The following is a 25,981-nucleotide window of genomic DNA, read 5'->3' as shown; positions in this document are numbered from 1 at the left end:
CCATTGGTCCGCGCTTCCGGCACCTCCGCTCCCCATTGGCCGGGAGAGGCCACTTATTTGCATAGACATCTCGAACTCGCTGCAGTCATCCGGCGTCAGAGCGCGATTCCGCGGGGTGGGAGGAGCCAACTCCTTAAAGGAACAGTGGAGCCGAGCCAGCTCCGCCCCCCCAGTGTTGGGGTGTAGTGGAGTCCTGAGAGGCACTGGCGATAGAGGAAGCCTAAGGGAGGACCTGAGGGCCGTCTTGCCGACGGGAAGCCCCTGAGTGGAGTGGGGGGCTTGAAGTCAATGAGGAAAAACGCTTCCCGATTCCAGCGAAGGAGTGCAGGGATCGTTGGAGCACTTCTCTCACCACTTCCTGGGAAGGTAAAGTGGTTGCAGCCGAGGGAACCTGGGTGTTTACACTCCTGCAGCCCAGCGGCTCCACTCCGCACACACACGCTTGCCTTTCCCTCTCTTTTCAAAGGATCAACACTTTCCCACAAGTCTGGCTGCAAGGTCACATCATTCATCATCCTCCACACTGGGGGCGGCGGCGGCGCGGGACGGGGAGGGAGGTGTCGTTGGCAGACAGACATCTGGAAGAGGTGGGGGCGCAGTGAAGTCCTCCCATCCTTGATGGGGGCAGGGCTGAGAGCCAAGAGATCAGTGAAGACTTCCAGCTGCCGCCGGTGCTGAAAGAGAGCGGGTGGTCTGGAGGATAAAGCCCACTCCGCAGCTATTGTAAAGGCCTGAAGGTACAGTGGGATATTGAGCAAGGGCGTGATCGAGAGTACAGGTCCATAGGAGGATTAAAAAAAAAAAGTAAAGGTTAAGAGAGTTGGAGTCTTTGCTCCAAGACAGAGAAAATAGCTTGGAGTCCTGTTACTGAAATTACTTAAATCTGACCGGATGATGTGGTGCACACATTTAATTCCAACTATTCCGGAGACGGAGGCAGGAGGATTGCCCTGAGTTCAAGACCAACCTTACCTATGTAGTAAGTGCCAAGCCAGCCTGGACTACATAGCAAAACCAGTTGTGTAAAACCCCCCATATATATGTATATAATATATTACACACACACATAAAATAAGTCTGTCTACCTTTTGCTAGGCCTGTGCCTAGAGACAAGTGAGCAGGTCCATTCTCTGGTGTTGGTATCTGTACTGGCTGGTTTGACACAAGCTAGAGTCATCAGAAAGAAAATGCCTCCATGAGATCCAGCTGTAAGGCCTTTTCTCAATGGGAGAGTGACCAGCCCACTGTGGGTGGTGCCATCGCTGGGCTGGTGGTTCTGGGTTCTGTAAGAAAGCAGGCTGAGCCGGGCGTGGTGGCGCACGCCTTTAATCCCAGCACTCGGGAGGCAGAGGCGGGCGGATCGCTGTGAGTTCGAGGCCAGCCTGGTCTACAAAGTGAGTCCAGGACAGCCCAGGCTACACAGAGAGACCCTGTCTCGAAAAACCAAAAAAAAAAAAAAAAAAAAAAAGAAAGCAGGCTGAGCAAGCCAGGAGAGCAGTACTGTAAGCAGCACTCCTTCACGGCCTCTGCATCAACTCCTGCCTCCTGGTTCCTGCCTTGTTTGAGTTCCTGTCCTGACTTCCTTTGGTGGTGAACAGCAATGTGGAAGTGTAAACCGAATAAATCCTCCCCTTTCCAACTTGCTCTTTTTGGTCATGGTGTTCCATCACAGCAATAAAAACCTTAAAACAACACCTGCCCCTCAGGTTCTGAATGCAGATTTAAAGGGAGTGAAGAGGGAAAACCAGTAGTGGTCCAGTGCTGGTTAATAGGAGCAACGTGTTAAATCACCCCAAATCCATGAATGAGCATCCTAGTGTTTAATGAAATGGGTTTCCTTTACATTCTGTGAATATAAAGTGATTGGTTTGTTTGTACTGGTAGGGACGCAAGATTTTTTAAATTTATTCATTAATTTTTATTTTATGTACATTAGTGTTTTGCCTGCATGTTTGTCTGTCTGAGGGTGCTGGAGTTACAGCCGCCATGTGGGTGCTGGGAATTGAACCCAGGTCCTCTGAAGAGCAAGCAGCCAGTGCTCTTAACCACTGAGGCATCTCTCCAGCCCCAGAACTCATTTCAAAAAAAAGCTAGCTACGGTGGCACATGCTTGTATCTATTTCAGCGTGAGGAGGAGACAGGCAGACACCTGGGACCCCCTGGTCACAGGCTACTGCTACTTGGCTGTCTCCATGTGAGTGAGTGACCATGTCTTAACAAAGTCTGGGCTGGTGACGTGGCTCCGTGGGTAAAGGCACTACTGCCAAGCCTGATGACTTAAGTTCAACCCACCAAAATGATGGAAGGAAAGAACCCACTCTGGAAAGTTGTCCTCGTGTGCACACTGTTATGCATTTGTGCATGCATACACATGAAAAATAACTTAAAATTTTAAATAAAAACACATGGGCCAGGCAGTGATGGCACATGCCTTTTGATCTCGCAGTTGGGAGGCAGAGGATCTCTTAGTTCAAGGCCAGCCTGGCCTACAGTGTGAGTTCCAGGACAGCCAGGGCTACACAGAGAGACCCTGTCTTAAAAATCAAACAAACAAATAAAACATGGTGTACAGACCCTGGAGAGTGACAGTCAAGGCTTATCCTATGGCCTCTACTCTCACCCATATATACAAAACCAAGACCCAAAATTAAGCTGGACACGGTGGCGCACGCCTTTAATCCCAACAGCGGGGAGGCAGAGGCAGGTGGATTGCTCATAGACATCTATAGTGAGATCTGGTGCCGTATTCTGGTGTGCAGAACTTTATGTGTAACAAACAAATATTTTTTAAAAAGAAAGAAAAAAAATCAAAAGATAAAAAAAAAGAAAGAAAAACAACTAAAACCAAAACCAACCAAACAACAACAAAAACAAAAAACTCATGAGGCAGAGGCAGGTGGATCGCTATGAGTTCCAGGCTAGCCTAGTCTACAAAGTAAGTCCAGGACAGCCAAGGCTACACAGAGAAACTCTGTCTCAAAAAACCAATAAAGAAAGAAACAAAGTATCAAAGTTTCAATTTTCACAGGCTGGTACTGAACTTGCTCTATAGCTGAGAATGACTTTGAACATTTACTCCCCCTGGAGTAAAGAGGCTGGAGCCACCACACCCAGTTTAAGTATATACAGAAGTTGCTGCATATAACTTCTGTCTGCGCGGAGGTGCAGGGGCGGGGGAGGGCTGGAGAGGTGGCTCAGAGGTTAAGAGCACCAGCTACTCTTACAAAGGTCTTGAGTTCAATTCCCAGCAACCATATGGTAGTTCTCAACAATCTATGAGATCTGATACCCTCTTCTGGCATATGTGCAGGCATAACATACTGTATATATAATAAATAAAGCCGGGCGTGGTGGCTGATGCCTTTAATCCCAGCACTCGGGAGGTGGAGGCAGGCGGATCGCTGTGAGTTCAAGGCCAGCCTGGTCTACAAAGGGAGTCTAGGGCAGCCAAGGCTACACAGAGAAACCCTGTCTCAAAAAACCAAAATAAAAATAAATAAATAAATAAATAAATAAACCTTAAAAATAACAACAACAAAAACCCTTCTGTTTGGGTTAGGTGTGGTGGAGTGTGCCTATAATCTCAGCACTCAAGAGGCGTAGGCACACCAATCTCTGAGTTCCAGGCCAGCCAGGGCTACATCATGAGACCCTCTCTCAACACACAAACACAAACTCAAGCAAAAATAAAAAGCAGCAACCACTTCTGTGCATTATCTGTAGGTTGAGCCCTACAAAAGTACCATTTTAAGAGATCAAGAAGGTGGAAAACTGATGTCATCTGCTTTATGCTTGCACTGGCTGACAGTGTTCACTTCATTGCTTACTATGAGTCACAGTCCAAAACACAGTCAAAACACTTTTAAAATAGCAAGAGATTTGTAATATAGTATGTACATACATGTACCAACACATGTAATGAAAGTCTGGTCACTAAATCTCTGAAAATAGGAACTAAGGCCACCCCTCTTCCTGTTTCCCAATCGAGTTTTCCTCCCCCTCTAATTGGCACCACGGGGCCTTAAACAGATGGAATGCGTTAGCTTAAGAGGCAGAATGGGTCAGAGGCACAAGTAGGTTCTGGAAGGGTTCGAGGGCCACAGATAGAGCAAGGGTGGGGTGGGGCTGTCCGAGTAGCCCAATCTGAAATCCACAGCCCTGCGGTGTCATCTCCACCCAGCTTCCAGAGAATTCTGAGCCCTGTACCTCAAGGTCGTTCTCATCACCTCCCAGGGATCTAGGAAAGACGTCAACTTGTCCTCAGCTTCCCTTCCAAGGAACTTCTTTTCCTCCTGGCTTACTGTGCTGTGTCACATCCTACTGAGGATGACTTCACTCACACTACCCCTGGTCACCACAGGAAGGCAGAGAGAGAGAGACTCAGGCCTGGACCGACCGTGCCAGACAAGTGCAGGTTCAGGAGCCAAAGCTACTGAAGGATGGTGGAATCAACATCACGGGCTGGAGAGATGGCTCAGTGGTCAAGAGCCCTGGCTGCTTTTGGAGAGGCCCTGGGTTTGGTTCCCAGCACCCACATGTCATTCCAGTTATGGGACGTGTACTCTTCTGGGCTCTGTAGGCATCAGGCACGCATGTGGTGCACAGACACACATGCCAAGCCTAACACCCATGCACATACTAACAAAATAAAAATTAAATTAAAAAAAAAAGGATTCATAGGGGTGGGAGATGTAGCAAAGTTTGTAGCATACTTGCCTAGCCAGCACCACATAAACCAGGCATATTGGTATATATCTGTAATCTCAGGGCCCTGGGGGTGGAAGGGAGTGTATTAGAAAGAAGTTCAGGGTTATCCTTGGCTACATAGTATGAGGCTAGCCTGGAGTATATGAGGCCTTGAACTAACAACAAAAATTCATAGATATGTTTTATTTGAATCATATAACATTTGTGTGTGGGGGTTCTTTTTGAGATTTATTATTATTATGTTCACCTGCATGTCAGAGGAAGGCATCAGATCACATTATAGATGGTTGTGAGCCACCACGTGGCTGCTGGGACTCGGACTCAGGACCTCTGGAAGAGCAGTCAGTGCTCTTAACCACTGAGCCATCTCTCCAGCCCAACATTTGTGTTTTTAAAATTACATTGCTTATTACATTTAGTGTCTGTATGCGCGTGCGTGCGCGCACCACGAACACCCAGCCTCACCCTGGCTTTCTATGCAGCCAGCATCAAAATCCACTTAACTCACCTCTGCCCTGTTTCTTGAGCTTTGCTTGAACGTAAGAGAAACAAACAAACAAACACAAACATGTAATTCTGATTGTGGACAAAGTCCAATGGCAGGGACCTACGTAAAGTATAAGGTATTTCTTTTTTTGTCCCAAACCTAGTGTTTTCAGCATCGCTTTGCTGAATTTTCCTGGACATATGGCTCATGATTTCCTTTCAGCTCCCTCTAAACTGCTATCACACCTAAGACCCTCTACCTCAGCATGAAGAATATTGTGACAACCTTTATTTATTTTTTTTAAGATTTATTTATTTATTATGTATACAGCATTCTGCCTGCAGGCCAGAAGAGATGGTTGTGAGCTATCATATGGTGGCTGGGAATTGAACTCATGACCTTTGGAAGAGCAGTCAGTGCTCTTAACCTCTGAGCCATCTCTCCAGCCCTTATTTATTTTTTTAAAAGAGGCCCTGTCATTTAGTTTTAGCTGTCCTGGAACAGGCTATGTAGATCAGGTTGGCCTCAAACTCACACAAATTCACTTGCCTCTTGCCCAAGTCCATCCCTACCCCCCACCCCACATTTGCCAAGTACTAGGATTAAAAGCACATTATTTTTGTATATGGATTTTTGGCCTGCTTGTATGTCTATGCACCAAAGGCATTCAGTGCTCTCAGAGGTCAGAAGATGGCATTGGATTCTCCTAGAACTCAGTTACAGTTGGCTGTGAGCTACCATGTGCGTGATGGGAATTGAACCTGGGCCTCTGAAGGAGCAACCAGTGTTCTTAACTTCTGAGCTGGCTCTCCAGGCTCATTGACAATAATTTTTAAAGATTTACTTTTGTTGGGCTAGCAAGATGGCTCAGCAGTTAAGAGCACTGGCAGCTCTTCCAGAGGACCCTGGTTCAATTCCCAGCCCCACAGGGCTCCTCACAACTGCCTGTAACTTTAGTTCCAGAGGATCCGACACCCTTAAGTAGCACACATGCAGGCAAAATGCAGGCACATGAAATAAAAACGAAAGGTAAGATTTACTTTTATCATTTTTAAGTGTGTGTGTGTGTGAGAGAGAGAGAGAGAGAGAGAGAGAGAGAGAGAGAGAGAGAGAGAGAGAGAGAAAGCGCGTGTGCGTGCAGCTGTGAATGCAAGTACCCAGAGTCCTGAAGAGGATGCTAAATTCCTTTGAGTTACTCATGAGCCACCCAACATGGGTGCCAGAAACCCAAATCCGATGCAATGGAAGGACAGTGAGCACTTTTAACCACTGAGCCCTTTCCAGTCCGTGATTGGCATTTAAATTTTTTTAAAAATTTGGGGCTGAAGAGATGGATCAGCAATTTAGAACACTGGCTGTCCTTTCAGAAGACCTGGGTCCCACTCCCAGCACCCACATGGTGGCTCACAACTGTCATTAGCTCCAGTTTCATGGGTTCTGACACCTGCACACAGGCATGCTGTATCACACAGACAGACACATAAAATGAAAATAAATACAATTTAAAAATTTTTAAATTTATATTGTGTATAGGTGTTTTGTCTGTATGTGTATCTGTCTGTGTACCATGTGTGTGCTTGGTGCCTGAGGAAGCCAGAAGAGACCATTAGATCATTCTTGAACATGGTGAGCCATCATATGTTATCAACCCTTCCATACTGTAATGTGGGGGGGGGGGGAGGCAGAGGCAGGCAGATCTCATTGAATTTGAGGCCAGCTGGGTCCAGGATTGCCAAGGCCAACACAGAGAGACCCTGTCTCTGAAAAAAAAAAAAAAAGAAAAGAAAAGAAAAGAAAAAGAAAACCAGAGTGAGTTAAGGTTTTGAATTGGGCATGGTGGCACATGCTTGTCATCCCAATACTTGGGAGGTAGAGGCAGGACGATCAGAAGTTCAAGACTAACCTCAGCTACGTTGTAAGTTCAAGATCATCCTCAAACCATACTTAGGGTCTTGTCACACACAAACTAATGCTACTAACAACGTTTTTAGCTTTGACTAAAGCTGACTCCCCTAGTACACTGGTACCCTAGGAACGTTAGAGAAGAGAAGTAACCTGTGATTCGGTCCTGACAGGCAGAGGGAAGGAAGGAAATGGGTACAAAGTAGAACGTGGGTAAAGCTTGTGGTCGGCTAAGAAGATGCAGTGGACCACCATTTTTATGTACCTGAAGATGGCCTCAGACTTTTTTGTTCTTTTATTTTAATTTATTTATTTATTGTATATGAGTGCAGAAGAGGGCATCAGGTCACATTATAGATGGTTTTGAGCCACCATGTGGTTGCTGGGGATTGAACTCAGGACCCCTGGAAGAGCCGGAGGCGCTCTTAACCACTGAGCCATCTCTCCAGCCCCCTTTTTGTTCTTTTTTTAATTGAAAAGGCTAGTTTTTATTATTTTGTTTTCATGCTTGTATGCCTGTGCTCCACTGGGAATTGACCCTGGGTGCTCTGGAAGAGTAGCCAGTATGTTTTGGGTTTTTGTTGTTGTTGTTGTTTTCGAGACAGGGTTTCTCTGTGTAGCCTTGGCTGTCCTAGACTCACTTTGTAGACCAGGCTGGCCTCGAACTCACAGCGATCCACCTGCCTCTGCCTCCCAAGGGCTGGGATTAAAGGCGTGTGCCACCATGCCTGGCCAGTGTGTGCTTTTGGGAAAAAAAAAATTTTTTTTTAATATGCATTGGTGTTTTGCCTGCATGTGTGTGAGGGTGTCAGATACTCTGGTACTGGAGTTACAGACAGGTGTGAACTGTCATGTGGGAAATGCCATGTGGGGAATTGAACCCCGGGTCCTCTGGAAGAGCAGCCAGGGCTCTTAACCACTGAGGAATCTCCCCAGCCCCAGTGTGTGCTCTTAATGGCTGAGCCATCTGTCCAGCCCTTGGTCTTGATCCTGCTGCCTCCACCTCCCAGATGCTGAGATTACAGGAATACAACTCCATGCCTGGTTAATGGCTGGGGACCAAATTTAGAGCTTCGTGTATGCCAGGTAAGCATTCTATCCTGTTTTATTTTTTCATTCGTTCATTCATTCATTGAGACAGAGACTGACTATGTAGCTCAGGCTGGCCCGGAGTTCAGAATCCTCTAGCCTCTGCCTCCTGAGGCACTTTTGTAGTATATATGCTCATATATACACACGCACACATGGATATGTACATATATTTATATTATACAGATTTGTGTATTTGTGCTTTGCATGAATGTGTATGTATGTGTGCCATGTGTGTGCCTGGTATCTAAGGATAAAAGAGGGGGTCTAAGACCCTGGCAATGGAGTTAGGGTTGGTTGTGAGTTGCCATGTGGGTGCTGGGAACTGAACCTGCGACCTGTGTAAGAGCAACAATTTAGAGATTTTAACTGTTGAGCCTTCCAAGCTCATTTGGGGACAGGGGATGGGGGATTTAGAGGCAGGGTTTTTCTGTGTAGCCCTGGCTGTCCTAGACTCACTTTGTAGACCAGGCTAGCTTCAAACTCACAGCGATCCGCCTGCCTCTGCCTCCTAAATGCTGGGATTAAAACCATATACCACCACCACCCAGCTCCCAGCTCATTTTTTTCAAGATTTTCAAAAATGATTTTTAATTTTTTAAAAGTATATAGTGTCTTGCCTGCATGTATATAAGTGTGTGCCTGGTGCCCACTTGGGCCAACAAGAGGGCATTAGATCCCCTGAAACTAGAGTTAGGGCCAGTTGTAAACCTCTGCTTGTGTGGGTCCTGGAGACGGAAAGCCAGGTCCTGTGCAAGAGCAGCCAGGTCTCTCAGCTCCGAAGCCATTGATCCAGCTCCTGGCCATCCTAATTTGTTTTCCGAGACAGGGTTTCTCTGTGTATCCCTGGCTGTCCTGGACTCACTTTGTAGACCAGGCTGGCCTCGAACTCACAGCGATCCACCTGCCTCTGCCTCTGCAGTGCTGGGATTAAAGGCGTGCGCCACAGCCGCCTGGCCTGGCCATCCTAATTTGAAAGGGACTCAGCGCCTGAATATGTCGTTGACCCCTTTTCTGGTCCTCCATTCCTACTGTACTTCTACACCCGACCGGAGTGTTGAGTACCAGCAAAGAGCGAGCGGCTGTCACTCAGGTGGAAACTGGAGTCTGAAACACCTGCGAGCTGGGGAGCAGGAGCCCTAGCCAAGCCTATTAGATGTCATGAAGTCACACTGTCCCTTCTGATCAGCAAAGAGGAGGAAACAAAGACCACTGTTCAAGAACAAAAGCAGTGAAAATTCTTACAACCAGGCTGTAAAAAACAAAAAAAAAGGCTTCTTTATTGAGAGCAGCGAGTGTAAAAATAAACAAAACAGAAAACCATAAAACAAACAAAACCAACAATAACAACAACAATAAAAGTATGAGGCAGGGGTGGCCCGCCCTCCCCATTTCCTCTAGGGTCCACCCAGACCTCCCCAGGCCCACCCACCCCACGCTGCAATTACATACAAAAGCCGCCATGGTGCATACAAAAAGGGCGGGTTATATAAGTGTCAAAAGCTCCTGAACACTTCATCTGCCAGGCACTTAGGGTGAGGAAAGGAGACTGGGGGCATGGGTCTGGATTAGTGTGCACAAGCCCGCAGTGAAGAGGACTTAACCGCTGTGTCCCCTACAGCGTGCTAGCCCGCCCCCTCCAGGTGGGACCCATGGGTCAAGAGTCCTGTTGGTCCTGTGTGCCCAGAGTTATCCTGGAACTTGAGTATATCTGTGTATTAAAGAAGTCCCCCAAACCTAGCGCGGCTCCAGCCCAGCCCTCCCCAGGCAACACTGGCAGACGAGTGGCAGAGCTGGACCTGGCCAAAAGAAGTCTCAGGCCAGATATCGGGGTTACCTGAGGTCCCCATACTGTCCCTGGTAAGGGAAGGCGTGGCAAAGCAAGATGCCCAGCCCAAGGTTTTTAGTCACCCAGCCTGGGCTTGAATCAGCCTCCCCAATGGCTGAGGCAAAGAGAAACGCCTAGGCATCGCCAACCCTCAGCAATGCCTGCTGTGCTTGGGCAGGGGCCCCAGGGCCAAGGAGGACAGGGTGATCTTGCCCATCTGGCTGGCAGGCTCCCCTCACAGGTGTTCCTCCCTGGCACGGCATCCTGAGGCACAGCCCACGAGGCTCCCTCACTGCTTGCTGTCTGCAGGGCTGTCTCCCAGGGTGTTGGCAATCTCACTGAAGGAGGGCCGATCCTTAGGGTTCAGGGCCCAGCAACGCTGCATCAGCCGGTAGAGCTTAGAGGGGCAGCCTTCGGGCTGTGGAAGTCGAGCCTTTCCAGCCTGCAAGTCTGTGGGGCAGACAGTGGGTAGCATCAGTCCGATTGTTTACTGTTTCGTCAATACCTGCTGGGGCATGCGGTGCCCACAGCATTCATTCAAGGATCGCTGTGCTCTGGGGAGCACCGGTCAGTGATGGGTAAGAGGTAACTCTGGCCCCCCAGTTCTCTCTGGATGGTAGGCAGGGTCCCTGTTGGAGCTGAAGCAATTGATAGCAAGCTGGAAGAGGCACTGGGGCTAAGCGACATTACCCACTATGAGAGTATCCCGATAAATTGATTTTGCGTTTTGCAAAACCCAGGGGTTGAACCCGGGACTTCTCATATACTAGCCAAGGGTGTGTGTGTGTGTGTGTGTGTGTGTGTACGTGTGTGTGTGTGTGTGTACACACACACATACTACAATCTGTGAGAACTGGTTCTCTCCTTCTACTATGTGGGTCCCGGGGATTGAACTCAGGTCCTCAGGCTTGATGGCAAGTACTTCTCTACCCGCTGAGACACCTGTACTTACATATTTTTAACAGCCGAGGAGGGCCTATCTTCATAATTGCTAAGTACCAGCCCTAACAGAGGAGGTGGGCTCAGTAACTCTGGGCCTGAGCAAGCAGAGGTGCGATGGGGAAGGTGGGGGTGGGGTGGGGTGACATCGAGACTCATCCCTGAGAAACACAGCTACCCACCTGCCAGCACTTCGTCATCGGCCTGTCCACCATGGGGCATCTCTCCATGAGTGAACACCTCCCACATCAGCACACCGAAAGCCCAGACATCAGACTTGGTGGAGAAGTCACCCTCCAGGACAGCCTCTGGGGACATCCAACGCAGAGGTACCCAGGCCTGGCGGAAGTGGTAGTATTCACTGCAATGGAGAAGCAAGGCAGGCAAGGTCAAGGGCCAAGGCCTAGGAGGCCAGCCTCAGCTCAAACCAGGACTCCCTGCCTGGGCCCCGCCTTCCAAAGAAGACCTCCAGGGACTCCATAATGTGTATGCTGAGTGCAGGGGTTCGATGGGTCAGCTCAGGATGTGCATCCATTCGAATGATGGCTTAAACATTCAATTAAGAAAGCTGGGTGAGCTGGGCGTGGTGTCACAAGCCTTTAATCTCAGCACGCGAGAGGCAGAAGCAGGCAGGCAGATCGCTGTGAGTTCGAGGCCAGCCTGGTCTACAAAGTGAGTCCAGGACAGCCAAGGCTACAGAGAGAAACCCTGTTTCGAAAAACCAAAATAAATAAATAAATAAATCAACAAAACATGAAATACATAGATAAATATCCCATTAGGAGGAGTTGGAGAGATGGTTCAGAAGTTAAGAGCACTGGCTACTCTTCTAGAGGTCCGGAGTTCAATTCCCAGCGCTCAGATGGTGTCTCACAACCCCCTTTAAGTTCAGGGGATCTGATAACCTCTTTTAATTGCCTCGAGCACTAGGAATGCAGGACTTCTCATATACTAGCCAACGTGTGTGTGTGTGTATGTATACACACATATGTTGGTAAGTGCTCATAAAATAAAAACAAGTAAATCTAAAAAAAACAAAAACAAAAACAAACAAAAAAAACGGGGGCGGGAGCAGTAGGAGTGCTGGTGAGATGGCTCAGAGGTTAAGAGCACTGGCTGCTCATCCAGAGGTCCTGAGTTCAATTCCCCATATGGTGCCTCATACCAGCTATAATGTAACCTGATGCCCTCTTCTCGCCTGCAGATGTACACGAAGACCACTGTACAAATAATAAATAAATAAATAAATCTTTAAAAAAAAATACAGCTGTCAGGCATGGTGGCACAGACCTTTAATCCCAGCACTCGGGAGGCAGAGGCAGAGGAATCACTGTGAATTTGAGGGCAGCCTGGTCTGCAAAGTGAGTCCAGGAAAGCAAAGGCTACACAGAGAAACTCTGTCTTGAAAAACCAAAATAAAATAAATTCTCTCTCTCGGACCTCTAAACCCAAGCCAGCTCCAGGGTTATAATATTGGGTTGTTTTTGTTTTTCTTTTTGTTTTAGAAAACAGGGTTTTTTTTCTGTGTAGCCCTGGCTGTCCTGGAACTCACTCTATAGACCAGGCGGGCCTTAAACTCAGAGATCTACTTGTCTTTAGTCCTGAGTGCTGAGGCTAAAGGTGTGCCCATCACCTGCCTTACAATATTGTTTTTTAATCACTACAGGAGATCCAAGATCCAACTTGGAGACACCTATGGGAACCTGTTGTCCTTTAGAAAGGGGATGGTAAAGCTCCTCTCCCAACTCTCCCACGCCCCCTTTCAGCTAGCAGCAATGAAGCCCTTCACAAACCAGCATCTGCCCCTCCCCCTCCCCCTCCCCCTCCCCCAGAAGGAAGGGAAGCCCACGCTCCCCCTAAACCCTTCTACCTGTTGTATACATCCTTGCTGAGGCCCAGTGCTGACACCTTCACCTGCCTCTGGGCACTGACCAGGCAGTTTCGAGCAGCTAAGTCCTTGTGCACAAAACGGTTGTTGGACAAGTGTTCCATGCCCAGGGCCACCTGGGTACACAGGGCCACCTGGTCAGAGAGAGAGAGAGAGAGGGAGAGCAGCCTGTGAGAACAGCCCAGGGCTGGAGATTTTAGGGGACCACCCATAATACAACCCATGTCTGTATTGCTCCAGGTGCCCCTGGAGTGCTGCGTAGAAAACCCCAAACACAACAGCCCAGCTGCCTTCTCCCGGAAATGGGAAATAGGACCTGCTTCCCTAGGCTGTTCAAAGGTTTAATTAAGTGAGATTAAGGAGCTGTGGGGATGGCTTGGTGGGTAAAGTGTTTGGACTGAGTTTGGATCTCTAGAATTCATGTAGAGGCTAGCCAGTCAGATGAGTTCAGGGTGGACGGACCAGGCCTTTAACCCCAGGGCTCAGGAGACACAAGCAGAACCACGCATCAAGTCTCCCTTGAACTGGAGTTTTAGGCGGTTGGTTATGAAGCACTCCATGCCAGCAGCGCTGAGAGCCAAACTCAGTCCTCTAGAAGACCAGCAATGCTGCTGAGCCTTCCCTGCAGCCCTACACTGACACTTCAGAAGTACACGCTCAACGAACTGAACAGAGACCAGGCCTGCGTGACATGTTAGCACTGAATACACCAAGACTGGCCAAGACAGAATTGCTGGCAAGAAGGCACACGCCGAGCCAGGTGGTGGTTGCGCACACCTTTAATCTCAGCACTCTGGAGGTAGAGGCAGGCGGATCTCTAGGCCTGCCCCAAGAGTTTGAGGCTGGCCTGGTCTACAGAGCAAGTTCCAGGACAGCCAAGGGTAAACAGAGAAACCCTGTCTTATAGAGAAAAAAAAAAAAGAAAGAAAGAAAGAAAGAAAGAAAAAGAAAAAAGGGGGCGGGGCTGGAGAGATGGCTCAGAAGTTAAGAGCATTGATTGTTCTTCCAGAGGTCCTGAGTTCAATTCCCAGCAACCACATGATGGCTCATAACCATCTATATTGTGATCTGATGTCCTCTTCTGGCGGGCAGGTAACATGCAGGCAGAGCACTGTATACATAATAATAAATAAGTCTAAAAAAAAGACAAGGGCTGGAGAGATTGTGCTCAGTGGTTAAGCGCACAGGCTGCTCTTTCAAAGGTCCCGAGTTCAAATCCCAGCAACCATATGGCAGTTCACAACCATCTGTAATGGAATCTGAATCCCTCTTCTGGTGTGCATATATACAAAGTAAATAAATACATCTTAAAAAAAAAAAAAGCAGACTCCAAAAGAGCTAAAAACTATTCTTGGAGAAAGGGGTCACCACCACAGAGGTGGTCCATGTTAGAGATTAAAGTCACAGCACTATGAAAGTACTTGTACTTTCATGATTCCAGGCTGGTGAGATGGCTCAGCAGGTAAAGGTGCTTGCCACCAAGCCAGATGACCCGAGTTTGATGTCTGGAACGCATATGGTGGAATAAGAGAACCAACTTCCTCAAGCTGCCCTCTGACCTCTGTGTGCATGTGATGTGTGCATGCGCACAGACATAGACACATACAAGAAATGCCAATCAATAAATGTTTTTAAGCAGAAGACGTGGGGCTGGAGAAACGGCTCAGTGGTTACAGGCACTAAGCTGCTCTTGCAGAGGCCCTGGGCTCAATGTCGAGCACCCCTGTGGTGTCTCACAACTGTCTGTAGCTCCAGTTCCAGGGGACCCAGCACCCTCTTCTGGCCTCCACAGGGACCAGGCATGTATGTGGCAAACATAAATAACACGCAGACAAAACACCCATACAAATAAAATAAAGTTTAAATAAAGAAAAGGAAAACGCGTCTACTGTCTCGTCTGAATGTCTACCCCTATTGTCTCGTCTAAATGGTGGACACAAATGCTAGAAGCCACAGCAGAAATGGGCAGGAGGCAGGCACTCTACTGCGGAGCCACACCCCACAGCCTTGTCCTGTCGTTAAGAGGATGCTGCAGGGCCCTAAGGACCCCCCCTTATGACTGTGTGTGTGTCTGTCTGTCTGTCGTCTTTGTATAGGTTTGTGTCTGTGTGTCTATCTGTGTATGAGTGTCCTTGTGTGTCTGTGTGTGTGTGTCTGGTCTTTGTATGGGTTTGTGTCTGTGTGTCTATCTGTACGTGAGTGTCCGTGTGTGTGTGTCCGTGTGTGTGTGTGTCTGTGTGTCTGTGTGTGTGTGTGTCTGTCTGTCTCTTAGTGTGTGTGTCTGTCTGTCTATGCCTGGGTCTGGGCATTGGAGTGCTGGAGCCTGTGGAGGTTAAAGGTCAGACCTCTGGCGCTGGAGTTACAGGAGACGGTGAGTCACCAGACGAGGGTTCTGGGAACTGAACCTGGGTCCTCAGAAAGAGCGGCCAGCTCTCTTAAGCTCTGAGCCATGCCTCTCAGCCCTAAGTGCAAATCTTCAGAAGCTATTCTGTCTGACCTGAGTGTCATCCTTGGAGGGCGTAGAACCCAGTTTTTGAAAACTTCCTCATTGAACTAAAGGTTAAATGCAAAAAACTGCAGGACAGAAAAAAAACTGTGGCAAAGTGGTGATGGCTTGTCAGAGCACCTTGGGGACATGACAGAGGTAACCAACTTCTCTTCAGTCTGTCTTGTTCTTTCATTTGTCTTTTTGGAGTCAGGGGCTCAGTATTTAACACAGGCCGGCCTCAAATTCACTATGTACCCCCCGGACTGAATTTGGCCTCAAGGTCATCCATGCCCCCACTGGATCATGGATGCGAACCGCCACACTCAGCCCGCCTCTGTCCCTGTCCCAGCCATTTGCCTTGATCCTCTCTCCTGAAGCCATCCCTTTCCTGCCATTCACTGACTTCCGGCCCTTGAGAACTGAACTCAGACGGCTTCTCCACCAGGAAACCGTCTTTGTTAAGCACAGCTGTCTGTCTACCTAAGCACCTGGGTGTCTTCCACACTCTTACTGACGCCTCCCACTCGCTTCCCGTGTGTGTCACGCCTCGAGTCCTTCAGACTGTAAATGTCACAGTCTCCACACACCAGTTAAAGAAGCCTGCTCAAGGCCACACCCAGCCCAATAGCCCCTGGGCTTGGAGGTGTTTGCTGCCGCTTTTGCTCAGAGCCTGTAGGTGTTTGCTCTCACAGACGTTCCCACAGAAAAGCCAAGGGCTGGAGGAGCTGCTGCCTTCGCTGTGAAGCCACCATCATGATATCAAGCTATTTGTCATGCTGCAGAGCTGGAAAAAGTCACTTAATCTCTCTAAGCCTCAGTTTCTCGGTCAATAAAATGGGGGCAGGACCACACTTCAGGGTCCTGCTGGGTACTCAGACAAGGCCTGGCCCTAAAGCAGAGACAAGAGGTGGGAGCTCAAGAGTGACCTTGCTTGCCTGGGGCCCAGGGGATTCCCCCAGCTCGATCTTACCTTCTGCTTGGTGCTGAGGGGCTGGGACTTCAATTTCTCATCCTTGTTCTTAGAAATCCTCAAGAACTGTTTGAGATCCCCCTAAGGGAAGGGCCGAACACCTCTGTTAGTGAATAGCCCAGCTGTGGGCCCTATGGCAGCAGCCCAAGGTGCCACTGCTCTCAGAGTCCCTGCTGGGAGCAATGACAAGCTCTGACCTGAATGAGCACCCAGTCCTCACCCCGGTGGGCACAGTTCGGTGGGACACAAGAATAAAAGAGCATTTGGAAGACACCCTCTCAACCGTCCTTCCTGCGATAAGGGTCTCTACCTCCTGGAGCCAGGAGGAAACCGACCTCTTACCCTACCCTCATGGATTACACACGCACGCGCATACACACACACACACACACACACACACTCTCTCTCTCTCTCTCTCTCTCTCTCTCTCTCTCTCTCTCTCTCTCTCTCTCTCTCTCTCTCTCTCTCTCTCTCCTGATGTTCCACAGCAGCTCTGTAAGGGCCAAGAACGCCCAGGACCCAGCAAAGACGGGGAAGGCAGAGGCAGGGGTGACTGCAGCAATTATAACCTGGTGACCAGGCCGTGGTCGGGCTGTCACCTGAGCCAGGAGAGGAACTGGGTGAGAGGAGGAGAAGGGAAGCAAAAGGAGAGACAAGAAAGGGAGGCGGGAGGGAGGAAGATGGAGGGGGGCGGGGGAGAGAAAGGGAGGGAGACAGGAAGGGAGGAGAGACGGCCAGCCAGGTTCTGACAAGTGTGCTGCTCTCAAGTGGTGGCAAGCCCCGGGACAGGAAAAAAATAACAAAGCAAAGAAAATCAGCTGGCAAGAGGACCTGAAGGGCATCCGGGCAGGGTACAGAGGGAGACTCCTGGAACCTAGGCCTGATCTCCAGAAAGATAGGAGACTCTGAAGGTAGGTAAAGGCCAGGCAGGCGCTGGAGAGCTGGGGGGGGCAGGATGCTCAGGCAGCGGGAAGCCAAGGTCTCTGTAGAGTCTTAGCCCCCAAGACCCTTCTCCATCGGCACACCGTCCAGTAAGTGTCCCTATTCCATAACGTACCAGGTCCACATATTCCAGCACCATGTAGTGGGGCTCGGCCTCCCGGCACAGCCCCAAAAGCCGCACCACGTTGGCATGGTTCAGCTTCCCGAACATCTCGAACTCTCGCCGGAAGTCCAGCTGCTGCTGCTCGTCCTTGCTCTGCAGGCTTTTCACCAGCACCAGTGTCTCCGCCACGCCTTCCTCTAAGCCCTGGGCCTTTGCGAGGAACACCTCCCCAAACTCGCTTTTCCCTGTGGGCACAGGTCCACACTGAGTGGGAGAGACACAATCACGGCCTCTCTTATGCAGCACAAGGCTTTGCCGCACCTGACCCATTAGGCAGGTGAGCCATTTCTCCAACCCAAAAGTTTTGATATACCTTTTAGGAAAAAAAAAGTTCAGTACAAATCTGTAATTTCTCAAACATTTTCTCTAAGGGGGAAAAAAAAGCTAACTTTAGTTCTTTTTTAAAAGAACCGCTTTTAAATAAATGAATAAATAAATAAAGAGCCACTTTCATGAAACATCAAGAAATAATACTAGGGGCTGGAGATGGCTCAGTGGTTAAGAGCACCAGCTGCTCTTCCAGAGGTCTTGAGTTCAATTCCCAGCAACCACATGGTGGCTCACAACCATCTGTAATATAGATGTGTATGGGACAAACATGTGGACATAGGACTCCTATATATAAATGAATAAATTAAAAAAACAAAAAAACAAAGGAAAAAGGTAATAGTTCTATAGGTAGGATACAGGAATGACACCCGGTGAGAGACCACGTGACTAATGGGTAGGGAACAACATGAAGCATGCCACGTTATCTAATATGTTAAGACTTTGGGGACATCAGAACCACCTCAAGACCAACGTCCTGCAGCAAATCAGGGGTGGCTGTAGGCAAGGCCACATACCCAGCGTGGTGATGGGCTGCAGGCTGGCCCGAGGGAAATGCATTTTATCACCCGTGCTGTGGCGCTTGTTGGTGGCCGTGGGGCCGGAGCCCAGGCTGGTCAAAGCCACTTCTTCCTGGATCTCTGCCGATGGCTGTCCATTCTGCAAAGGCCCACCTGGGAACAAGGGGTCAGACGAACAGCCTAAGGCTGGATACCCTGGTTGCAAGAAAGAGCTCAGTCCCCATGCCCTGGGGTTTGTGGTGTCCTGTCTTCATCAGTGCCCCCACCTTGTTTCCTGTCAACTTGAGTCCAATCACACACAAAAGGGCCGTTCCCACAGATAAACTGGTCGGCCTGGGGGGCCGGCTGGGTCAGACCTTACAGTATGGCCATTTATTGATGCAGGTTGAGTAGGTTATGAAATGAGCTTTCTACGGACTCTACTCTCATCCACCGAGCCTGAACGCCATGTCCACACAAGTTGGCTTTCATTGGAGCCTTTGTATACAAAGGGGAAATCCACTGGAGTGAGCCAAGTGCTGTTCTTGACCTCCCAAACTGAGTGGAGCTTCCAGTGACGGGAGGAGTTAGGAAAAAGATGGACAGATAGATTGCCTCTGGGGCTGACTACTGAGCAGATGGGTAATAGGCATACGTATATGCATGCCAATTGTATCTGTGCTTTAGTGCTGGGGGGAGACGGCTGGCCCAAGAGGGTCCACCAAGGTAGCCCTGAGCCAAGCAGTTCAGAAGCCAAGGCCTTGAGAATGAGTCAAGACCAGGCTTGTGGCCAGAGGAGAGGCAGCCCCAGCTCCAGCCCGCCGATCGCCAGTAATGCTTGACTACGCTCTTCCGCTACAGCTGCCACGGGAGGGCGCTCTCTACCCACGCTGCCCCCCCCCTTCCCCTTAGGAGGGGACCTCACCATTGAGACACTCCATCTCCGGCTCCTCGCCTTCAGGCTGTTTCTGCAGCCTCTTGGCTTTACAGCGTTTCTTGCAGTAGAACATGAGGCCCAGCACAGCAATGATATAGGCTACAGCTGCGCCCACCGACAGCCCAATGGTCTGGATCATCTTGTATGGGGGAGGGCTGCCTAGGCCCTCTGAGTCTTCCATCGCTGGCTTGTCTGAGACACACACACACACACAGAGACACAGAGAGGTCAGGACAGGGGCTACGCCAGCAAACCAGACCCCGCTTCTCTACCAAATCTGCCACCCCTCGTGCCAACTTCTCGAGACGTGAAGGCCTCCACATGCTGTGGAGAGCGAGGAGCACCCCTTTCATCACTGCCTGGCTCGGTACTATGGCTGACCCTGAGAGAGGAACGCTGGGAAGCTTCTGGCTCAGTGTTCCAGTGATCACTCAGCTCAGAGGAGGTCTACCAGCTAGTCTACCAGCTTTCAATGGCCCAGGAGACAGAGTCACCGGGTGAACCTCAAGGGCCTCGACCAAAACATCCCACTCTCCATTTTCTCTAAGATACATTCCTAGGAAAACAGTTCTGCCGGATGGAGAAGTCTGTGACCTTTCTCCTCCTCGTCTGGAGCCACAGTGACAACTTCTCAACTGGCCGGAGATCTCTAGGGCGGGTCTGGCCTGGGGCGGTCCTCATCCCCATCTCTGGCCCTCTTGCACGCTGACCTGGTTCTCTCTTCACCTGTTCTGCTTGCAATAGCTTGGAGCTTTTGTTGCCTTTTTTTTTTTTTTTGTTTGAGACATTGTCTCGCTCTGTAGCCCAGGCTATCTTGGAATTCACTAGCTAAAACCCGACTAGCCTTGAACTTGTGACAATCCTCTTGTCTCAGCCTCTCTAAAATCCGAGATTACAAGAATGAACAGCCATGTGCCTGGTTTATAAGTTCGAACCCTTTTTTTGTTTTGTTTTTTCAAGACAGGGTTTCTCTGTGTAGCCCTTGGCTGTCCTGAACTCGCTTTGTAGACCAGGCTGGCCTTGAACTCACAGTGATCTGCCTTCCTCTGCCTCTCAAGTTCTGGGATTAAAGGCATATGCTACCATTACCAGTTCCTTTTTTTTTTTTTAATTACTTTTATTTATGTATATGTATATGTATGTGTCCGGGAGCCTGGGAATGCAGGTGCCATCAGAGGCCAGAGGCCTTGGGTCCACCCGGAACTAGAGGTTCAGGCAGCTACGAGGATGCTATAAACAGAATTTGGCTCCTCTGAAAGAACAGTAATCAGTCTTAACCTCTAAGCCACGTCTCCATCCCTAAGCTTGGGTCTTGCGTTTTTCCCTCCCAAAGGTCCATGTGTTGAAGGCCGATTCCCAGCCTATGACGCTACTGGGAAGTGGTAGGACGTTCAGAAGGTAGGACCTAGTCAAAGAAAGCCAGGTCACAGGTGGGGGGCGGTGCCCTGGAAGGGGAAATTGAGGCCTAGGCCATTCCTTTTACCTTTGGCCTCCCACTCAACACATGACAAACAGGAGGACGTCTTCCGCCACACACTCTTTGCCACCACGTGCTGTGTTGCCACAGACTCAAAGCAGCATTAGGCTGAAGCGTCCTGAGACTGTGAGGCAAAACAAATCTATTGTCTTTGTAAAAGTGTATGAGACAAAGAAGCATCTTACGTGAGAGCTGAGCATCCTCCAGGCCACCCAATTACACACAGCTATAGGACGCCAAGTGACATCCCAGCCAGGAGTCCTGGGCACCCCTAAGTGTCCCTAGTTTAAATGTCTTCTCCATACAGGGGGCCAGTGCATTCAAGATGAGATCGAATTGCCACCACTTCCCGTAGGGGGCACCCTTCTCAGGCCCATACCCACGACCAAGAGCGGGGCCTCTGTGTGCCTGATGTTACAGCTGTTGCCGGCGATGCAGGTGTAGGGGCCTGAGTCCTCAGGGGCCACATCATGGATCACCAAGGAGCCGTTCTGGAAGATCTGCATCCTGTCAAGAGAGAAGCCACAGCGATGCTCACCTGGCCAGCCCCCAGGGGGCCACTATCCCAGGAAAGGTAAAGCCAGTGTAGAACAGAGGCCGTCCTACCTGGGGCCCAGCTTCGTGGGGTCCAGAATACGGTCTTTGCCTTTCCACTGAATAAGAGGTTTGGGGTCTCCCTGGGCCTCACACCGCAGCAACGCTGTGTGGCCCTGGTACACAGTTGTGCGCTCTGGTTCCACCTTGAAGGTGATAAAAACTGGATAGGAGGAGACAAGAGAGGACAGGGAAGCGGTGAGTGAGAAATAAAGTTGTCGGAATGTGGGGTGTCCCTCTCCAGCCCTGCCAAGCCCGGGTTCCAGTGTCTGCCACTGTCACACCTGCCACCGTGAGCTGGACGTGGGCACGGATCTGGCCCTGTGGCTCATTGGATGCGATGCAGGTGTAATTGCCAGCATCGTCTCGGGTCACTCGGGCGAAGTGCAGGGTCCCCGCGTTGTCTGTCACCCATTCGGGGAGGCTGCTCCCGTCTGCAGAGATAATCGGGGGAAAATAGGAGATGCTGAAATTACAGGGATGGCTGACAAGGCCCTCGGTTCCGCATCTCTACCCCAAACGAGCCACCTTACTTGTTAACACTTGTAACTGTGAGTAACGCTTCCTACTCACAGGAAAGTCCACACTCAAAGCACTCTACTGTTTCCTCTCCCCACCTCCCAGTTTTTCCAGTCTCACTTTTTCACAGATGAACATTTCACTTGTGCCAAATTAGTCTTCTGATGAGGCTAAGGACTACCCTTCTCCTTATCTTTTTTATTTTTATTTTTTATTTCCTCCGAGACAGGGTCGCTCTGTGTAGCCTTGGCTGTCCTGGACTCGCTTTGTAGACCAGGCTGGCCTCGAACTCACAACGATCTGCCTGCCTCTGCTGCCTGAGTGCTGGGATTAAAGGCGTGCGCCACCACGCCAGGTTTACTCCTCATTCCTAGAACCAACTTATTCTGGATGCCCCATCCTACATCCACCTGGACCCCACTTCTTCCTGAAAGAGGGAGTCCCTCTGCAGAAGTCGCAACCCCACCCTCACTCCCACAGCTGGCACAGATGTGAAGTTGGTCCAGCCTTCTAAGAAGAGGCAGGCGGATCGCTGTGAGTTCGAGGCCAGCCTGGACTACAAAGCGAGTCCAGGACAGTCAAGGCTACACAGAGAAACCCTGTCTCAAAAAACCAAAAAAAAAAAAAAAAAAAAAAAGAACAACTTGGTGGCTCACATAGATGGTTATAAAATGTTCTCAACACACACACACACACACATATATATAATAAAGTCCCACTTCTGGAATTCTTTCCCAAAGGAAACAAGCCTAAGTTCAGAAAAATAAGCCCCACTGACACTGGGATTAGAGATTTATTAGAGCAATAAAGAGGAGGCGGGAGAAACAACCCAAGCCTTACATTTAGAGGCTATTCAAATAAATAATACCGCATCCAATTACGAGATTGTATTAAACAGTGGAGATTGATTGTACATACAATGTATAGTCAGAGGAGAAATGCTTAACCATGTCATACAAAAAGCCATGTAAATGCCGGACATGGTGGCACACTTTAATCCCAGAACCCATGAGGCAGAGGCAGGAGGATCTATGTTTGAGGACAGCCTAGTCTACAAGGACAGCAAGTTCCACATCATCCAGGGCTACTCTGTGAGACCTTGCTTTAAAAAAAAAAAGAAAAGAAAAAGGTTGGAGGGATAGCTCAGAGGTTAAGAGCACCTTCTGTTCTTCCAAAGGTCCCGAATTCAATTCCCAGCAACCACATGGTGGCTCACAACCATCATCTATAATGTGATCTGGTGTGCCCTTCTGGCCTGCAGGTGTACGTGCAGGCAGAACACTGTATAAATAATAAAATATATCTTAAAAAAAGAAAAAGGTGGGAGACGGGAGCTGGAGAGACAGCATAGTAGGTAAGAGCACAGGTTGCTCTTTCAGAGGCCTCAGGATTCAGTTTTGGCACCCACAGAATCCATATGCTGGCTCACAACTTTCTACAGCTCTTGTAACTCCAGTCCCAATGAATCTGATGCCTTCTACTGGCCTCTGCAGGCACTGCGCTCACACAGTGCAGGCAAAACACTACACATGTGAATAAGGGTAAAAAAAAAAAAGGCAATAAAAACCATACAAGCTCTGGGCATGGTGGCACATGTCTTTAATCCCGGCACTCAGGAAGCAGAGGCAGGTGGATCCATGGCAGTTTGAGGGCAGCCTGGTCTACATAGTGAGACCCTAACTCAAACCCAAAGTCAGCACAAAGGTCAGGTGTATTGTTGCATGCCTATAATCACACAACTTGGGGAAATAGCCGGTATGGTTCTGAGTTCAAGGCCAGCCTGGGCTGCACAGTGAGTTCCAGGCCAGCTGAGACTACACAGCAAGCCCTTATCTGTAACAAATAAGCAAACTAAACTAACTAACTAAGTAAGTTTTTTTAAAATGGCCAGAGAGCCGGGCGGTGGTGGGGCACACCTTTAATCCCAGCACTCGGGAGGCAGAGGCAGGTGGATTTCTCTGTGAGTTCGAGGCCAGCCTGGTCTACAAAGTGGGTCCAGGACAGCCAAGGCTACACAGAGAAAAAACCCTGTCTTGAAAAAACAAAACAAGGGGCTGGAGAGATGGCTCAGTGGATAAAAGCATTGTCTATTCTTCTAGAGGTCCTGAATTCAATTCCCAGCAACCACATGGTGGCTCACAACCATCTATGCTGGAATCCAATGCCCTCTTCTGGCATGCAGCCACACATGCAGATAGAGTACTCGCATATAAAATAAATAAAATCTTTTAAAAAAAAGAAAGAAAGAAAGAAAGAAAAGAAAAAAGAAAACAAACAAACAAACAAGGCCAGAGATGTAGCTCAACGGCGGCAGCTTGCTTAGCATACATAGTCATAGGTTCAACCCCCACTACTCTACTAATTGAAACAGACAATAAACAAATAAACAAAACAAGCAAACAAGCAAGTCTTCACTGAGGAAGTGTAACAAATAAAAGCTGTATATATAGTAAAATTATTATGCAAGAGTAAAAAATTCACAGAAGGAGACAGACGTAAGGACGGCGGATTTGACGTACAAGCTCCCAGACGATGTTTGTCAAGGCATCCACACTACCTGAACGCTGATGAAGAGAGGGGGTCTCCCCAGCGCTGCCTCGCCAGCCCACCCACCTGCTTCCTGGAGTCACCATCTGTGCTGACCCCCCCCCCTTCTCTACAGACTGTATCACAACGCCCCTGCACAGTTCCGGGTACAGGCTGGGCACCCCACCCCGACCCCATGCCTCAGACATACACCTATGACAAGCCGACACCCTCGCCTGCCCCAGCCTGTGCCGCCGCATGGTACTTACCTGCCCGTACCCACTTAACTGTGGGCTTCTCCCGGCCAGTGGCCGAGCAGGGCACCGTAGCTTCCTTATCAAACTCCATGCACTGCTGTGGCTGCGGCGGTGGCGTGAACTTGAGTTTTTCTGGTTCAGTGGGGAGGGAGAGGAGAAACAACTGAGGCAGGGAGAGAGGCCAGGCCATCCCTGCTACTCCTCTCCCCGTCACCCCCTTGCCCAGACAAGCCAGACATTCTCCCAAACGTATCACGTATGCAGACTCACCCAACACCTGGACGCGGGCCTGGGCCTCGATGCTGCCAGCTGGGGTGCTACTCACACAACGGTACAACGTGCCGTCGTACACCTCCACGCTATTGATGCGTAAGGTCCCATTCTTAGAGACTTCGAACCGTGAGTCCTGTGGGACACAAGCTTGAGTGGAAAAGGCTAGCGCCATCTCCCTGAGGGCAGCCTCGGGGTAAGACAGCTCTGGGGGTATGCACTGAGACAGGCTGTGGCAACTCTCCCATCCCCCCTCTCACCTCCGAGATAAGCATTTGGTTCCTGTACCAGATGACGGTGGGCTTGGGTGTGGCCTGTGTCAGACAGTGTAAATAGCCGGGCTTGCCCTCTTCCAGCTGGCTGTCTTGAGGCTTCTTTAGCCACGTGGGTACAGCTAGAGTGACAAAGAGAAAACAATAAAGCTGAACAAACGTGTCAGCTGCAGAGAGCGAAGACGCTGGCACTCCTGAGTTCACACCCACCCCCAGGCTGCTCAGGTTGATGCTCAAAGGCCTGGGTACCAGCTTTTTCCAACATCTTCATTTCATCCATAAATAAAACACCCAAGGTGTATTCCTCTAAGCGAGGTCTGGCTAGGATGTTCAAGAAGTCATGGCAACTGCTGCAGCTGTGCTTCCCGAGACTCCACCACCTGCGGCTGGGGCTGGGGCTGGGGCTGAAGTTCAGAGCACGGGCTACTCTTCCAAAGGATCTGGTTTCAACTCATATATACGGGGGGCTCACAACCACTTGTAACTACAGTCCTAGGGAATAAACAACCTCTTCTGGCCTTCATAAATCCTATGCATATAATGTACAAACAAACATACATACAGAAAAAAAAAACCACTTATACATAAAATAAATTAAAAACAAAAAGCCAGGCGTGGCAGCGCACGCCTTTAATCCCAGCATTTGGGAGGCAGAGGCAGGTGGATCTCTGTGAGTTAGAGGCCAGCCTGGACTACAAAGAGAGTCCAGGACAGGGCTCTGTTACACAGAGAAACCCTATCTTTAAAAACAAAACCAAAAGAAAACAAAACAAAACAAAAAAATCTCACCACCCTGTAAAATGATGTATTTTACATATAGGAGTGTTTTGTCTTTGGGAGTGTATGCGGATCGCATGCCTGGTGCCTGTGGAGGTCAAAGGAAGGGATCGGAGTCTTTA

The 25,981-nt window shown here is 49.4% G+C and overlaps 1 protein-coding gene and 1 long non-coding RNA gene across 2 annotated transcripts in view; one reads left to right on the top strand and one right to left on the bottom strand.

Annotated features, from left to right (window-relative positions):
* Positions 1-105: 105 nt before the first annotated feature.
* Positions 106-1,642, top strand: LOC311580380. Its single transcript, XR_014773445.1, has 2 exons — positions 106-1,297; positions 1,477-1,642. It is a non-coding gene; the product is annotated as an uncharacterized lncRNA (long non-coding RNA).
* A 7,796-nt stretch (positions 1,643-9,438) lies between these two features.
* Positions 9,439-25,981, bottom strand: part of PTK7 (protein tyrosine kinase 7 (inactive)) — a 66,475-nt gene continuing 49,932 nt past the window's right edge. The window contains exons 8-20 of the mRNA XM_084755051.1: positions 25,071-25,204; positions 24,811-24,946; positions 24,553-24,672; positions 21,523-21,672; positions 21,251-21,401; positions 21,024-21,151; positions 19,156-19,359; positions 18,249-18,404; positions 17,356-17,588; positions 16,299-16,379; positions 12,823-12,974; positions 11,135-11,313; positions 9,439-10,463 (exon numbers count right to left, since the gene is read on the bottom strand). Of these exons, the coding sequence (XP_084611177.1) occupies positions 10,303-10,463; positions 11,135-11,313; positions 12,823-12,974; positions 16,299-16,379; positions 17,356-17,588; positions 18,249-18,404; positions 19,156-19,359; positions 21,024-21,151; positions 21,251-21,401; positions 21,523-21,672; positions 24,553-24,672; positions 24,811-24,946; positions 25,071-25,204 (1,985 nt within the window). The 3' untranslated portion in view covers positions 9,439-10,302. The remainder of the gene's footprint in view (positions 10,464-11,134; positions 11,314-12,822; positions 12,975-16,298; positions 16,380-17,355; positions 17,589-18,248; positions 18,405-19,155; positions 19,360-21,023; positions 21,152-21,250; positions 21,402-21,522; positions 21,673-24,552; positions 24,673-24,810; positions 24,947-25,070; positions 25,205-25,981) is intronic.

The sequence above is a fragment of the Acomys minous genome (genome assembly GCF_964271855.1).
Source record: "Acomys minous genome assembly, chromosome: 13".
In the NCBI taxonomy this organism is placed as follows: Eukaryota; Metazoa; Chordata; class Mammalia; order Rodentia; family Muridae; genus Acomys; species Acomys minous.
Note: the sequence above shows the minus strand (reverse complement) of the source record. Positions and strands in the feature narration are given on the sequence as shown.